Source organism: Chiroxiphia lanceolata, chromosome 21 (assembly GCF_009829145.1).
Source record: "Chiroxiphia lanceolata isolate bChiLan1 chromosome 21, bChiLan1.pri, whole genome shotgun sequence".
Classification (NCBI taxonomy): domain Eukaryota; kingdom Metazoa; phylum Chordata; class Aves; order Passeriformes; family Pipridae; genus Chiroxiphia; species Chiroxiphia lanceolata.
In genome coordinates this window covers 10,886,445-10,900,793 of record NC_045657.1, presented here as the reverse complement: position 1 = coordinate 10,900,793, position 14,349 = coordinate 10,886,445, and the positions used below count along the sequence as shown (strand labels likewise).

At 59.6% G+C, this 14,349-nt stretch overlaps 1 protein-coding gene across 1 annotated transcript; it reads right to left on the bottom strand.

The window, feature by feature from the left end:
- Positions 1 to 2,177: 2,177 nt before the first annotated feature.
- RNF208 (ring finger protein 208) lies at positions 2,178 to 7,685 on the bottom strand. The gene is made up of 2 exons (XM_032708593.1): positions 7,067 to 7,685; positions 2,178 to 5,144 (listed from the first exon to the last, which is right to left on the bottom strand). Exon 2 carries the CDS (start codon positions 4,425 to 4,427, stop codon positions 3,630 to 3,632), a length of 798 nt encoding a protein of 265 aa, XP_032564484.1. The 5' UTR covers positions 4,428 to 5,144; positions 7,067 to 7,685; the 3' UTR covers positions 2,178 to 3,629.
- Positions 7,686 to 14,349: the final 6,664 nt, after the last annotated feature.

Below are 14,349 nucleotides of genomic sequence, written 5' to 3'. Positions count from 1 at the left end.
CAGGCAGGCTGCAGGAGCTGGTTTTCATAAAATCACAGAATATGCTGAGTTGGAAGGGACCCATCAGGGTCATCGAGTCCCAACTCCTGGCCCTGTGCAGAACACCCTAAGAATCACACCAGGTGCCTGAGAGCATTGTCCAAACACTTCTTGAGCTTTGGGGAGAATGGTTGTGAAACATCATCCCCTGAACCCATGCCAGAGCATGAGCCTGGCCCTTCCCACATCTGAGGACATTTGGGAAAGAGTCATCCCCAGGAGCAATGTGACCCCCCAAGTCCCCTCTCCCATTACGGGCCAAACTGGACACTGGGAGAGCCCAGAGCTTCATCCCAGCCTGGGACAGATGTTACAACGATGAGGAGATTTTGTAACTAGTTCATCTGGGAATATTTTGGGGGCATCTTTACTCACACATGGCCAAACCTGCTCCTGGAGTGATGTCCTGTCCATGCTTAAGCAGCTAGAGGGACTTGGAGCTCTATGAAAACCCTTTTTAGAGGCACGAAGCTCAGTGTGGTCATGGGAGCATTCAAAGGCTTGGGATGTGACTTTGAAAGACTTTTAATTCACCTGCAGCTGTGACCTGAGGGCTGGCACTGCCCCATGTCCCTATCCCTCACAGCACACATGGCCTCTCCTCCACTGAGTGCTTATTCGAGGTTAATAGGGCTGGAGAAATGGGCTCTCGGCCAGCACTTGCTCCAGAAAAGCCCCATTTCTTCCTTAATTGCAACTCAAAATTAAATTAGCAGTTTTAAATTTACTCTGTGCCCAAGAGGTGCCACGAGGGTGGGGAAGGACATGCTATACCCTTCATCCTTATGTAACAGAAAGGGCAAATTCCAGCTTTGAGGGCAAAATTGCTGCCACCTCTGCCCTGGATGGCCCACTGCTTCTGTGTCTTTGGGGACAGAGATGCTCAGCCTGGATTCGATATGAGCCTTTGGGGTGTTGGAGACATTTATCCTGGGTTCGGGATGAGCCTTTGGGGTGAGGCAGATGCATATTCCAGATGTGGGGCTGCCCCAGCTTCTCCAAGTAGCCACATCAGACTCACTGGGATGTTGCTGTGACCACCAGGAGACACCTGCACTGTGCCAGGGCTGCATATGCCCCCCACATCCATGAAGGATGGTAGGAATGTGGGTGCAGGATGGGCATGTGGTTGCAGGGACAGAGAGACAGGTAGCAGTGTGCTCGGGGAGGGGGATGGCACCAGCTGCATTATTGATGCTGCAATTCAGCAGCTGTGGACTGGGATGTGGTTTTGTTTTCCAGGCATAGAAACCCCCCTGGGATGGGAACCATCAACCAAGGACAAGGGGTCTGCAGCCACCCCATACCCTCTGCACCCACTGGGGTGGGGGCTGTGGGACGTGCTGGTGCTTTGGAAGCAGCTGCTCCTCCGTGGCCCATAGCAAGAGTTGCTGCTCCTGGAGAAGGGAAATTCGGGGCCCAGTACTGGGCCAGTGGGGCTGTGCCTGCACAGAGACCCTCACTGTGCACACACACACAGCCTCCAGCGTGCACATGCACATGCACACACCAGCCCGTGTGCTCAGCTCACACCTTGGGGAACCGCTGTGTCCTGGGAGTGTCCTCCCAGCTGCTCCTGCTGCAAATTCCTGCCTCTTCCAGATGGGGAGCTGCCATCCTGGTGACCCCTGGGTCGACTGGGGGCAGGCAGCAGGTGTTCCCCACCGATGCCATTGGCCAGTGCTGCTGGGTGCACAGCAACCCCCAGGGCAGTCCCTGTGTGCCCCCAGAGAGGGGCTGAGACAGCCCAGCACTGCCCGTGTCCCTGCCCGGCTCCCTCCGACACCATGTGCCACCTGGCACACCCTCGCCCGGGTATCCCACATCACTCAGGGAGAAAGGGACATCCAGTAGGTGTTTGAGAGCCCTTGGTGTGGCTGGGGACCACTCGCCAAGGTGGGCAGGGTCCCCCAGAGTGCCCATCCACGTGCAGTGGGACCAGGAACTGGGCAGGGAGGGGACACGACTGCACCAGAGCCGAGAGCCAGGTTTGAGGAAGAGGTGTCGGCCCAGGGGAAAACCCTAACCCTGGGTATCTCCCCCAGCTTGCCCGAGATGGAATAGGGCCAGGGTGCAGCATCTTGGTATGTCCCCCACTGCTGCCCGCAGCGACGCTGCCCCGAGACTCTGACTCGCTGTTCGTTCCAATATAATCTTTATTGGGGAGACTGATGGGGGTCAGAACAAGGCCGGGTATAAAACATGATCATGGTCACAACCAGCAGCGGGAGGCATTGGCAGAGCAACACAGAGACAGTACCGGCCCCGTTCTGCACGAGGGGGTGGTCCCGGGGCTGTGCTGGCAGCAAGGCCCGCTCCGTCGGGGCGGGCAGGGGGATGGTCTGACCCCTCTCCCTGGGTGGATGCTGAGCTTTGGCCAGTGCCAGGGGCTGCTTTCCTCCAGGATGCAGGGTTCTGGGACCCCTCTGGCTCACTCAGCCCTGGTGCTCTGGGGCTGGCTGGCATGTGCCCCTGGTGTGCCGGGTTGTGGTGCTCAGCCCCATGGGAGCACCCACAAATTATGGCTTTTTCTTTATTTTTTTTTGCTTTTTTGGCAGCAAACTTACTCCTCTGGATGCTCTGGAGAAAGCAAGACTGTGCACAGGGGGCTGCTGCCCTGCCAGCCCCTCCGCACAGGGGTCACATCAGAGTTGCTGCTCCAGGGAAGGGACTGTGGGCAGGAGCCAGACCTTAGTCCCCCTGCCCAGCCAAATCCCCTCACTGGACCCAGCAATTTGGGGTACCGGACCCCATGCCACCCCGAGGAGCCATCCCACAGGGCATCAGTGTGGGTCCCAGGTGGAGCAGCAGAGAACGGGCACAGCTCAATGCCTTTGTGAACACATAATGGCCTGGGATGGGGTGGCTGGGGATGGATGGGGAAAAAACAAGAATCCTCCAAAACGAGGACAAAGTGGAGCTTTCCTCAAGCGCCTGTGGAGGAAACGGGCCGCGTGTCTGCTGGCATCCGAGGGGCCGGTGCAGTGGCTTGGCGTGGCTACTGAGACTCGGCGCTTGGCGGCGTGGCCACTGAGATGAAAGCTTTGGCAAATAACTTACAGAGACGGGGGGAGGAGGGGGCAGCTGGGGACCTGTCCTCACTTCCTGTGCTGGGAGGGTGGCATCGTGCACCTCCAGGGCTCCTTGTGCTGCTGCTGCCAGCCGTGGGGCGATGGGGAGGGTGTCACCCCAGATGGGACCCAGCGTCCACTCTCGGGAGAGCCGAGGAGAGAGGAGGGAGAGGCGCCTGGGGAAGGAGCACGGCGAGGTGCTCGATGCACAGCAGGGACACCCACTGCAGAGCCAGGGGGAGCTGGAGCCCCTGGATGTGCTGGTAGATGTGCTCCCCATCCCAGTGTCCCTCGCCCTGGGCACTACCGGTGTGTTGAGGGCTGCTGCCAGGTCCCAGCATCCCCGTCACTTCCTGACAGTGCCAGCAAGGACGCTGGTCCCACGTCCTTGGCTGTGGCAAGTGTCAGAGCTTTCCCTGGCTGCGCCACTGGCAAAGAGGGGACCGGGGACCAGTCGTGGTGCTGCGCCGAGCTCTCCCACCCGCTGTGTGCCAGGAGGTGCGGGCAGGGGCGCAGGGCTCACATGATGGTGCAGGAGGACAGCGGGTTCCGGATGTGGCAGGTGCAGGCGGCCCCACAGTACTGGCGGAAGGTCTGGTAGCAGCTGCGGTCGGTGTCACTGCTCCACTGGACAGGGTTGGTGGCCAGGGCCTCGGCCGGCAGTCTGTTCAGGATACTGGTGTTGACAGCCAGCGCTGCCAGCCCATAGTCGGTGAAGAGGACGGTCTCCCTCTTGCAGGTGGGGCAGGAGATGAACTTGTACTTGGGGCAGGACTCGTAGAGGATCTGCAGGCACTCCTCGCACACTGAGTGCAGGCAGGAGAGGATGCGGGGCCGCTTGTTGGTGAAGTTGTACATGTGGCCGCAGGTGGGGCACTCCAGGGGCTCGCAGGGCGTCGAGGGGTGCAGCACGTACTGGTTGACGATCACCTCGTCCGACGGGGGCTGCCGGTGGTAGCAGACCTCGGAGCTACCCTTCCGCTGGCTCTGGTACCCGCGCTCTCGCCGTGGCAGGGGGGGAGTCCGGGGCAGCGGCAGGGGGCCAGGGGTGGCATCCAGGGCGGGGATGTCCCCGCACGCCTGGTTGACGATGATCTCGGACTCGGAGGGCCACGCACGCTTGGCCACGAGGGGCGGCTCACGGCGTGGGGCCGGTGTGTAGCGTGGCTGCGACGCCTGCAGCTCTGAAAACTTCTCCGGGTGGATGATTTTCATCGCCTCCATTTTAATGATGACCTGTTGCCCTTTCAGACACGACATGAGTATCGTTTTCACATTACTGTCCACTGCTCTGGGGTCTCCAAGGGACGCCTGCATGAGGCTAAAACATGCTGGCAGCCTGCTGAGCTTTCAGTCTCGGTCTGGCAGCGGAGCAGAAGCACGGGGAGCAGCTGCTGGCGCGGGAGAGCATCCTGGGGACATGGGGCAGCACCAGCGGGCCCCACGCCCCTCTTCTCCAGCCAGCCCTGAGGGTGCCAGGTGCGAGGCCAGGGCAGGCAGGGGAAGGCAGGGCTCAGAGTAGCATCTTGCCTGCCTTGCAGGATGCTCTTGGGCGAGCGATCAAAGCATCGTCTCCCTGTAGCCTCTCTGGGATGTTATGGTGACATTGGTAGTCACTCAGCAGCCCTCCTCAGTCACACAGCAGCCCTCCTCTTCGCCTTCACTAGCACTTCCCGCCGGATCAGTTGCAGTCAGGAACAGTAATCTGGGGATGGTGATGCTGGGCACTGCCCAGGGCAGGTAAATCCAGGGAGGGTCTCACAGGAACCAGAGGCAGCTCTCAGTTTGCCCCAGCCCAGCCTTTATTCCTGTTTACTCTCGGTGGGATCCTTGTGGCGCTGAGGAATGTGTTTGCAAATTCCTTTGCTCTGACTTCTCCGCTCTCCCACTTAACGTCACCGGCAGCTCCCACAGGGCAGGGTCTCAGGGTGCATCCCCTGCCGGAGGGCAGCTCACCTTGGCTGCTGTGAGGCCACCAGGCACCTTGTCCCCTCCGTCCCTGGTACCTCTGTCTCCAGCTCAGCTTCTTGCTTGCTGGAAATGAAAAGCGAGAGAGGGTTGGATCCAAGGCTCTTCAGGGATGTACCGGCTGCCAGCACTCCCCCGGGATGCCTGCCTGCCTGCCTGCATCCCAGCAATTTGGCAACCGAGCCCTGCAGGTCCTGTCCATCTGCCCGTGTGCTTGGGCTGCGGAAATGGGAGCAGGCAGGTATTTCCCCACAGGCATCCTCTCAGTGGCCCCGAGTGTGGGGTCCTGGAACCCCCCTCTGCCCTGGGGATGGGAGGGCAGGTCCCCCCGTGTCCCACTGGGACGCAGGGCCCCTCCTGAAGGGGCTCCTCCACCGACCTGCCTCTGCTCAGGATTTTCTCTCACGTTTAGCCCCTCCTCTGCTCAGTGGATCTATTTTTACCTCCATCGCTTGCTCCTGATCTGTCCCTGCTATTATCCCTTCCTCCAGCTTCCTCTCCCCCTTCCCATCTCCCTGCCCTTGTCCCAGGGCTTCTGGAAAGGACAGTCCAAATTTGGGGGCAGGAGATGGGGAGCAGGCACCCAGCCCGTGGCCATTTTCTCCCTCAGCAGTCCCTGTGCCAGCCCAGCTCTCCTCCGAGAAGGGCGAAGGCGCTTTCCTCCATCACACGGCAAATCCTGTTAGAGGGATGCCTGCTCCTGCTGAGCACTGCCAGGCCTGGCAGAGGGGGCCCGAGGGGGCCATCTGGTTGCAGCAGGAGCCTTTGGGGATGAAGAAAGGCCATGGAGGTTCAACCCCAAGTGCCTGAGAGCTGGGGGGGGGCTGGATCCCTGCCAAACCCCAGTCGAGGTGTCCCAGGGAACATGCCCTGGCAGCACCGGGGTCCTGCAAGCATCTGGCCCTGAGGAGGGAGGCCTCACGTCCTGCATCCCCCATTATGGGCCCACATACTGCACCTCTCACCCTGCACCCCACAACTGCCATATATTCCTCCCCCCTGCTCCGCAGACAGCAGCAGCCCCGGGGGCTCTGCCTGCAGCTCTCACAGACACTCACCCACAGCACCCACGGGCACAGCGATCCAGGTGGTCAGCAGTGCCACGCACTGTCACCACGTTCCCACGCTCCTGCTGTCACACCCCTCCACACACAGCCCTGGTGCAGCACTCTGCACCCCATCACCCCTGGGGTGAAATACAGTCCTCCACTGTACCCCACATCCCCATCACCCTGCGGCAACGCAATCCCCCCACCATACCCTGCACCCCACCACCGGTGGGGCAACACAGCCCCCACAACAGAGCCTGCACCCCATCACCCATGGGGCAACACAGCCTCCGTGACATAGCCTACACCCTCATCATCCCTGGGGCAACACAGCCCCCTGATGTACTCTGCATTCCCATCACCCATGGGGTGACACAGCCCCCTGCTGTACCCCACACCCCATCACCCTTTTGGGTGACATCCTCAGCACTTCTGGGGTGACTCAGCCCCCCAGTGTACCCCATAGCCCCATCACTTCTATGGTGACACAGCTCTCCCCAGCACCCCCCCACACGACATGCAGCAGCCCCCTCCTCCCCCGACCTCCCACCGCAGTCCCCAGCCCCACACTCGCAGCCCCGCGGTGCACATGCATGTGCACACACAAGTGCACCCCGCACACGCACACACTCACACACACACATGTGCAGCCCCGCACATGCACACTCACCCACACACACACGTGCAGCCCGGGGCACGCGCACACACACACACACACACACACACACACACACACACACACACACACGTGTGCAGCCCGATGCGCGCACACACACACACACACACACACACACTCACACACACACACACATGTGCAGCCCGAGGCGCGCGCGCACACACACACACACACACACACACACACACACACACACACACACACACACACGTGCAGTCCCGCACGCCCGCACGGTGACCCCCCCGGTCGCTGCCCGCCGTTACCTGCGCTGGCCCCGGGCGGGGGGTCCCGGTTCAGCCGGCAGCCCCCGCTCGGTGCCCGGTGCGGGTCCGCAGGCCCGAGCGGCGGAGGTTATCTGAAAGGCAGAGGGATGCGGCGCTGCCCCGGCCAGGCGCGGCTCCCCGGGGATGCCGGCGGGTCCGAGGCGCGGCTCCACACGGACGGTCCCCGCCGGCCGGGCCGCCCCCCGCCCCGCTCCCCCCGGCCCCACCGCCCGCTCCGGCCGCGGCCGCGGCGGCGCGGCGAGGGCACCGGGCACAGAGGCCGGGCTGGCGGCGCCGGGCTCCTCCGGATGCTCCGCGGGGACCGGAGGCCGAGGGAGGCGGCAGTAGCGCCGCTGCCGCTCCGGGGGGGGCCCTTCGCCCCCTCCCCCGGCTCCCCCCGCCGCCCCCGGCCGTGGACCCCGGCTCGGCGCGGGGCTGATGCAACACCCCCGTTGGGCAGCGCAGGCTGCGGGGGGCTGACCCCGGTCCTCCCCCCGGTGCCCCTCGGCAGGTGCAGGCAGCAGCGGGCAGGCAGCGGCGGCTCCGTGCCCACCGTCCCCGGGGCCCGGCGGCGCGGGCGCTGCTGCGCGCTCCCGCCGCCGCCCGCAGTGCCGCCGCAGTGGTGCAGCCGCCTCACATTTCTCTCGCTCAGCAGCGCCGGGGCCCGCCGGCCGCAGCGCCTGACGCCCCGCACACCCCCCTCCCCGCCCCGCACCCCCACCTCTCCGCACCCCCTTCCCCTCCCCGCACTCCCCTTTGCCCCGCACCCTCCCCACAACACCTCATCTGCCCCACACGCCCCTCTCCCCGCACATACCCCCTTGTCCCGCACATCCCCCCTTGTCCCGCACACCCCCATCTTTCCCCGCACCCCTCTCTTCCCCGCACCCACCCCCCCTTCCGCGGCCCCGCTCCTTCCCCCGCCGCCGCCGGCCGGGCCCCCGCGAGTCGCTCCGAGGGGCCCGCGGTGACTCAGCATCCAGCACCGCTGGAAGCGGCTCCGCGGCGATGGGAGCGGGCGATGTTGCTCCGGGGCCGCGGCTCTGGGACAACACCGGGGAGTGGGCCCCCCCCAGCAGCCTCTGCAGCCCCCGGGCTGGGGAGAGGCCGGACCGCCAGGAATACCCCCACCACCGCTTTTTCCCCGCTGTCGAATCAGCCGTGCACCCCACCGTGTCCCAGGGGACCCGCGGCCACCCCCACAGGACCAGAGCAGAGGAGCTCCCCTGACAGCCCCCCAGGCCTGGCTGAGCTCCGGGGCAGCCAGGCACAGGGTCTCGCTGGTCCATGGGGAGTTGGTGGGCTCAGAGTGGTGGGTGGGGGGTCACACCAGCCCTGTATCCCAGCAGCGGTGTCAGGTCCATCAGAGCACTGGGGAGCATTGCTCACTGTCATGGTGAGCTGGCTTGGTCAAACCTTGCTGGTTTGACCCCCATCAGTGGCACAGGCAGACATGAGCCTGTAGGCTGGGGACAGGTGCCCTGGGAGAGTGACTCCTGGTCTGTGTTTCCTCTCTCCTGCCATGCCCTGGCAGATATTAGAGGCCAGGCTGCCCTCTCCCCCTAATGTGATTGCCTCCAGCACGGGGAGTCCCCAGTCAGGCAGCCAAAATGAGCAGGCAGCCCCACATAGAGCCCCCCATGTCCCATCCCCGGACCCAAAGCTCACAGCCAAACCCCCCGGTGACAGCAACCCAGGCACATGGGTACCAGAATCCAAACCTGCTCCATCCCTCTATCCCACCTTGGCTGGGGCAGGGTGCTGGTGGGCACTCACTGGGCTTGTCTGGGTGCTGCTGGAGTTTCCCTGCTCATGTCACCCACTGCCATTTTCAAGCTTTTTATACTCCTTCAGGATTTTGCCTGGATTTTGAGGCCTGAAGGTTACCCTGCCCAGACCTGCTTGCTGACCCTCCATCCCCATTGCAGCGACGACCCAGCCAACAAGGGGTCTGTGTCATCCTGGGGCTGTGCCCTGACCTCACACCCACACTGTGCTCACACCATCGCTGTCCCCTGGCCCCTCCATCAGTGGGATGAACACAAAAACTGGACTTCACATATTTCACAGCTCTATTGGGCCTTATGCAGCCCTGAGATGATCTGCTCACCCAGGCAAGGATGCTAAAAGTCTCACCCATGTGCCTGGCCTGGCAGAGATGACCAAAGCCACGTGGGCAGAGCAGTGCCCCGGTGTCCTGAGGACTCAGCTGTACTTCATCCTCAGGCTGGACCAACCCCAGAGTGTGGTACCCCTGAGACCATGCAGTGTCACCCACCAGCTGCCTCTGCCTGGAAATCCATGTTTACTTGTTGATAGCGTTTACTGGTTGTGTTTTTAATCCTCAAGTTTCTCTCCCTGGATAAGGGATTTTCTAACGACTTTGCCTCTAGTCCCTCTAAGTGCCATTCTTTGATCTGCTCACCTGCCCAAATCTGTGAGGCTGCTGCTGTCTCGTACCCTAACACTGCTAAACAGGGATTCCCTTAATCTTCCCTATCCTCCCTGTGTCAGTTTTTCCTGACTTCCCTGCTAACGTGCCTGGATGCAGACAGCAAGAGCTAATATATTATGCTTGAGCTCACTGAGCAAAGGAAATTGCAGGAAGTGAGTGAGCACGAGCCATTTTCTGTTATTAATTCATATGGCATCCCCGTGCTGACCCAGCTACACGGTGTTATTATGCTGCTACTTCATGAGTTAAGTAACAGCTCTATTTAAAAATAATCATAAATTACATCGGGCATCTTTTCTGCTGAATAAGAGTGTGTTTGTGCCAAGGTGCTGGGATCCTCCTGTTGCCCCAATGGCTCTGCCTCTGCTTTGTATGCTCGATGCAGAGCTTTCCCTTTTCTCTGCTGAGTTCATTCACCAATATCTCTGCTTTCTACCCAAACTGAAAATAATCTCATCCTTTAAACCCCAGACCCTTCATCTCTGTCTGGGCCTGGATGGCTGTGGACTTGAGTGATATCCCTACCAAATCTCAGCCTCTGTGGTCAAGCTCTAACATTTTTCTTTGGGTCTTGTCTCTTGTTCCTGGATATAACACCTAACTTTGTCATGTACACATATATGCAGCATTATCTTTTATAAAAATCTATTGTACTGTGTGTTAACATAAATGTACATATTTTGGCTGCATGTGAATATCCTTAGAATGCCTTCTGAGCTGTGCTGATGTGATATGGCATCCTCTCTGTGCTTTTACAAGTGGCACTGATGTATTTTACCATTTTCAGAGACCTTCTCAGCAGGTCAAGCATGCCTTTGGGTTCAGAGGGAGCTCCTCAGTTCTAGTGTACCTGCTGTCCTCAGGTCCTTGGGCAGACACACCAGAGTATCTTTGCCTGTGGGTTCACTTCATGCGTCTCAAATGATTGTTTTGTTGTTTGTAATCAAGAGGTTATTATTGTAATTATGTTGGTCTTGGGACCACCCTGCATAAAACCACAGTTTCTTTCTGCCAAACTCGTACATTCCCAATGTCACAAATGGATCAGTTCTGAACCTTTGCTTTAGAGGTGTGCTGGGAACTGTAACACCACTGGCTAGTCCCTACTGAGATGAACGATGATGCCAGAAAGTCATTTGACCCTAAATTTCTTCCTCACCATCTGCATCAGCCATCATCTACTCAGTCATCCAGCTGTATGCTCAGGATTTTATTGCCCTTTGGATTTATAATGCCTGCAGGGAAGGACCTCTTCTGACAGGACGGCCCTGTCCTTGGTCAGTGTTGACTCTGTGCTGTGACGACACCCGTGTCTTTGTTTTCCACTCAACCCCAGTGAGCTGACAGCCCCGTGTGTGCCCCCCATCCCAGATCCCATCCACGCTATCTGTGCTCCTGGCAGCTCCTGGAGTGCCCTTTGCAGTGGCCCACATCACCTTTATTTACTCCTTGCTGCTCTCCTTACTGAGTTCCTTTGTCCGGGTCCTGCACACAAAAACAGCTCTTTCCAAAATCCAGCCTGTTTCTCACATCAATCTTGTTTTGCACTGGTGAATCACTTATCACATAGATAATTCACCAACAAAAAAATGAGCTCATCCTCAGCTTTCCAGAGAGCAGCTTTACCAGCAGGTCCTTGCGGGGCAGCACCGGCACTGGCGCCGGAGGGACAGCCCAGCCTGGGGCGGTGGGGTGGCTAGGAGAGGTGGCTGCAATGCCCATGCTCCACATTTTCATCCTTTGTGCTCCATCCCCTCAGAACTCTCTCCTTCCCAGGGAAAAACATCAGGAGAAGGAACCCCAAGTGCCACGATCATCTCTGTCCCAGGCTGAGGCCCTCCAGGCCTGTGTGACGTGGTATCAGCAGCCCAGCGCAGACCCCAGCAGAAGAGGAAAGCATGGCAGCTCTCATCTGCCAAGCTGCTCCACCAAAACCAACACAGGAGCTGTCTGTGCAGCTTGCCCAGGCAAAGCAAACACCATTTTGAGGGAAGGATGCTATTAAAATATCTGCCAAGAAACCAGCAGAGGCGCTTGTTGTCAGCTGGTTGGTGGAAGATGCCACAGCTGCTGCAGAGCTGGTTCTCTGGTTGCTGTTTGAAGCAGTGTGTGGGTTGCTGGTGGTCAGGACCTGGCCATTGATGCTCTTGCAGCACAGTCCTAACACACTGGTAGGGGGCTGGATGTAGTAGTTTCTAGGCTTACAGCTGTCTACGGAAACTCCACCATGAGAAAAATGGTGCTCAGGAGATCCCCAAAGTGTCTAAAGCCTACCACATACAAACCTCGAGATTCTGGGAATTATGAACACCCTGACACACCATGGTACTCTAGTCAGCTTGAAGGTTACAGATGTTCCTAAAGCCCCAATAGATTGCAAGGGGTATAATCATTATTTTTACCATTAGTGGTTCCATTAGTTTAGTGATTAATACTGTGGCCACTTCTGTGAGCCCTTGGTGTGAAGTGGGTGCCCACCTTGCTGGTGTTGCACCAAGCGGGAGAGCAGGGGGGAGGAGGAGGAGGGTGATCAAGGCAGCAGGGTCAGAGGGACCACCTCCCCTCTCCTTGGATGTGGTGACCTTCATTCCCCTCCCCAGCAGCTCCCTGCCTGCAGACCTGGGGTTTCTCAGCTGCCAGGAAAAAACACTCATGGAAAATTTATTGCTTTCCACAGTTATCTCCTGAGAGGAGTGAGAGAATGAGGTTCTAAAGCCACAAGCCAGGATATGGGAAATTCCAGCTGTATTTCCCTATAGCTAAACAGCAAAAAGTTTTTCACTGTGAGGGTTGAAGAGTAGGGCACAGAGAGGTGGTGAGATCTCCATCCTTGGAGATGTTCAAAGCTGCCCTGCATGAGGTCCAGAGCCACATGCTGGCCACGCTCTGACCAGGGGCTTGGACTGGTGGAGTGGGACCAGCCACAGTCCTCATAGGGTAAGTGGGCTGTGCCCATCAGAGCCCCCTTCTTCATCTGGAGTTGCATCTTACCTAGCCCTGTGTATGCACAGTCCCATGGACTCCTTGGGAAAGGAGGATTTCATGCCTTGTTGGTGATCCCACAGCAGCAGAGTCACATCAGAAACTCCCTCCCTGTCCTGCAGTGCCACTGGGGGCTGACAGGGAGGTCTGGAGCCTCCCAGGAGCTGCTGGCCTAGGCAGGGGGTGACCACAAAGCCCCAGAGCCACATTTCAGGGGTGAGAGGGTGCAAGGAAGACCCACTTCCTTTAGAAAACACTTTGTGCCCAAGCAAAACAGGACAGAGCTGGCTCAGAAATAAAAATGGCAGCTTTGCAGAAACCTTCCCCCTGCTCATGCAGCCCAGCTGATGCCGGGTTTAACAGAGCCCGAGGGATTTGAGGCTCAGAAGAAACCAGAGCATGTGCCAGAGCCGGGTAGGGCCGCTCTCCCATCCCTCCTGCGCGGATGCAGGGCTGGTGGAGCAGCTCCTGTGCCGGCGACGCTGGGGCTGCGGGAGCGCCTCGTAATTGTGGTGACATTTAGCGTTTGCTTTGCTGGCTCCCTGGCAGAGCCCGGCGCTGCCTGTGCGTGTTCGCTGACAGCGCTGCTCGCCTGGAAGCCGCGCCAGGGCACGAAGTGGGTCGGGGAGGAGGCGGCGGCACAGCAGCCCCGCGCCGGTGGGGCGGGGTGGTCCTGGCACGGGGCACGAGGGGCACAAGATCCTGCTCCTCCCTCCCGGCTGCTGCCTCGGCCGGGACACTGCTCCGGAGAGCAGCCCAGACTGAAGTAGCGATTTGTTTTTGCAGTGTAATTTCAGCTTTTGCAGGAAAACTTCCCTCAAGGCAGTGGATGGGACCCACCGAGTCCTGCCTGGCTCCTGTCCCCTGTCCCCCTTGCTTTGGATGCAGCCCCACACACGAGGCTGTGGCCATGCTTGCAGATTGTGGGATCCTACTGTCCAGGGGCTCCCGGCAGGACCTGGGGGGACGATGTGCTCCCCCATCCCTGCTCCCAGTAGCTGGCAACAGTCCCTGGGTCTCCTGCCACCCCTTCTGCTCAGCTTGGGCAACCAATGCTCTTGTCTGGAGCACCACAGTTGCATTTCTGGGTCAGTTGGGTGAATTTGAGCATTGAACTGAGGATTTTGTTTTCCCTGCATGCCTGTAACCTTCCCTGGGGAGCTGTGTGGGTGCAGGGCTGGGAGCTGTCCTGGCATGGCTCCTGATCAGTGGTTGTGGGGCACAGTGGGGCTGCCAGAACAGGCACTGATGCTGTGCTTTGAGCTCAGGAAACTGAGCCAACACTTGCTCTGAGCAGCTAGGGGAAGAGGGGTGGCTCACAAACCTGGGGATGGGATGTATCGGGGGGAGGTGTGGAGCAGGCATGAGGAATTGCAGGAGCCGGTGAACTCCCCAGCACCGCCCTGAGAGGAAGCTGGGGGCCGTGTAGAGCCTGTGGCAGAGGGTCCCCGGGAGGGGCTGCCTCCCGTGGGCTGACAGCATCATCTGGCCTTGGGGTTTCCATCACCTTTCTTCTCCCTGATTTCTTCAGTTCTCCAAGGGCCTGGGCCAATATGTTTGGTGCCAGGAGCCATCTGGGTCACTACTGAGGACCTCATGATCTGTCTTTCCACTCTGGTCTCTCCAGAGAGGACCCCCTGCCCAGTGCCTTGGCTGGAAGGGGACCCTCGGGAACAAAGGCGTTGCAGCAACCTGGTGCTGCTGTGCAGTCTGTGGGGAAGCAAGTGGTCACACCAGCTCCATCCCCAGTGAGACATGGTGAGGTGAGGTTCTTTCATGTAACAGAAACCAGGGCTCCAGCCTGGGAGGGGACTCAGCATGCCTGGACTGCTGTGGGAGCTGTGAG

What these genes read in the sequence shown, in the direction of transcription:
- RNF208 (XM_032708593.1), bottom strand. Translation starts at nt 4,427, where the DNA reads ATGCAGGCGTCCCTTGGAGACCCCAGAGCAGTGGACAGTAATGTGAAA.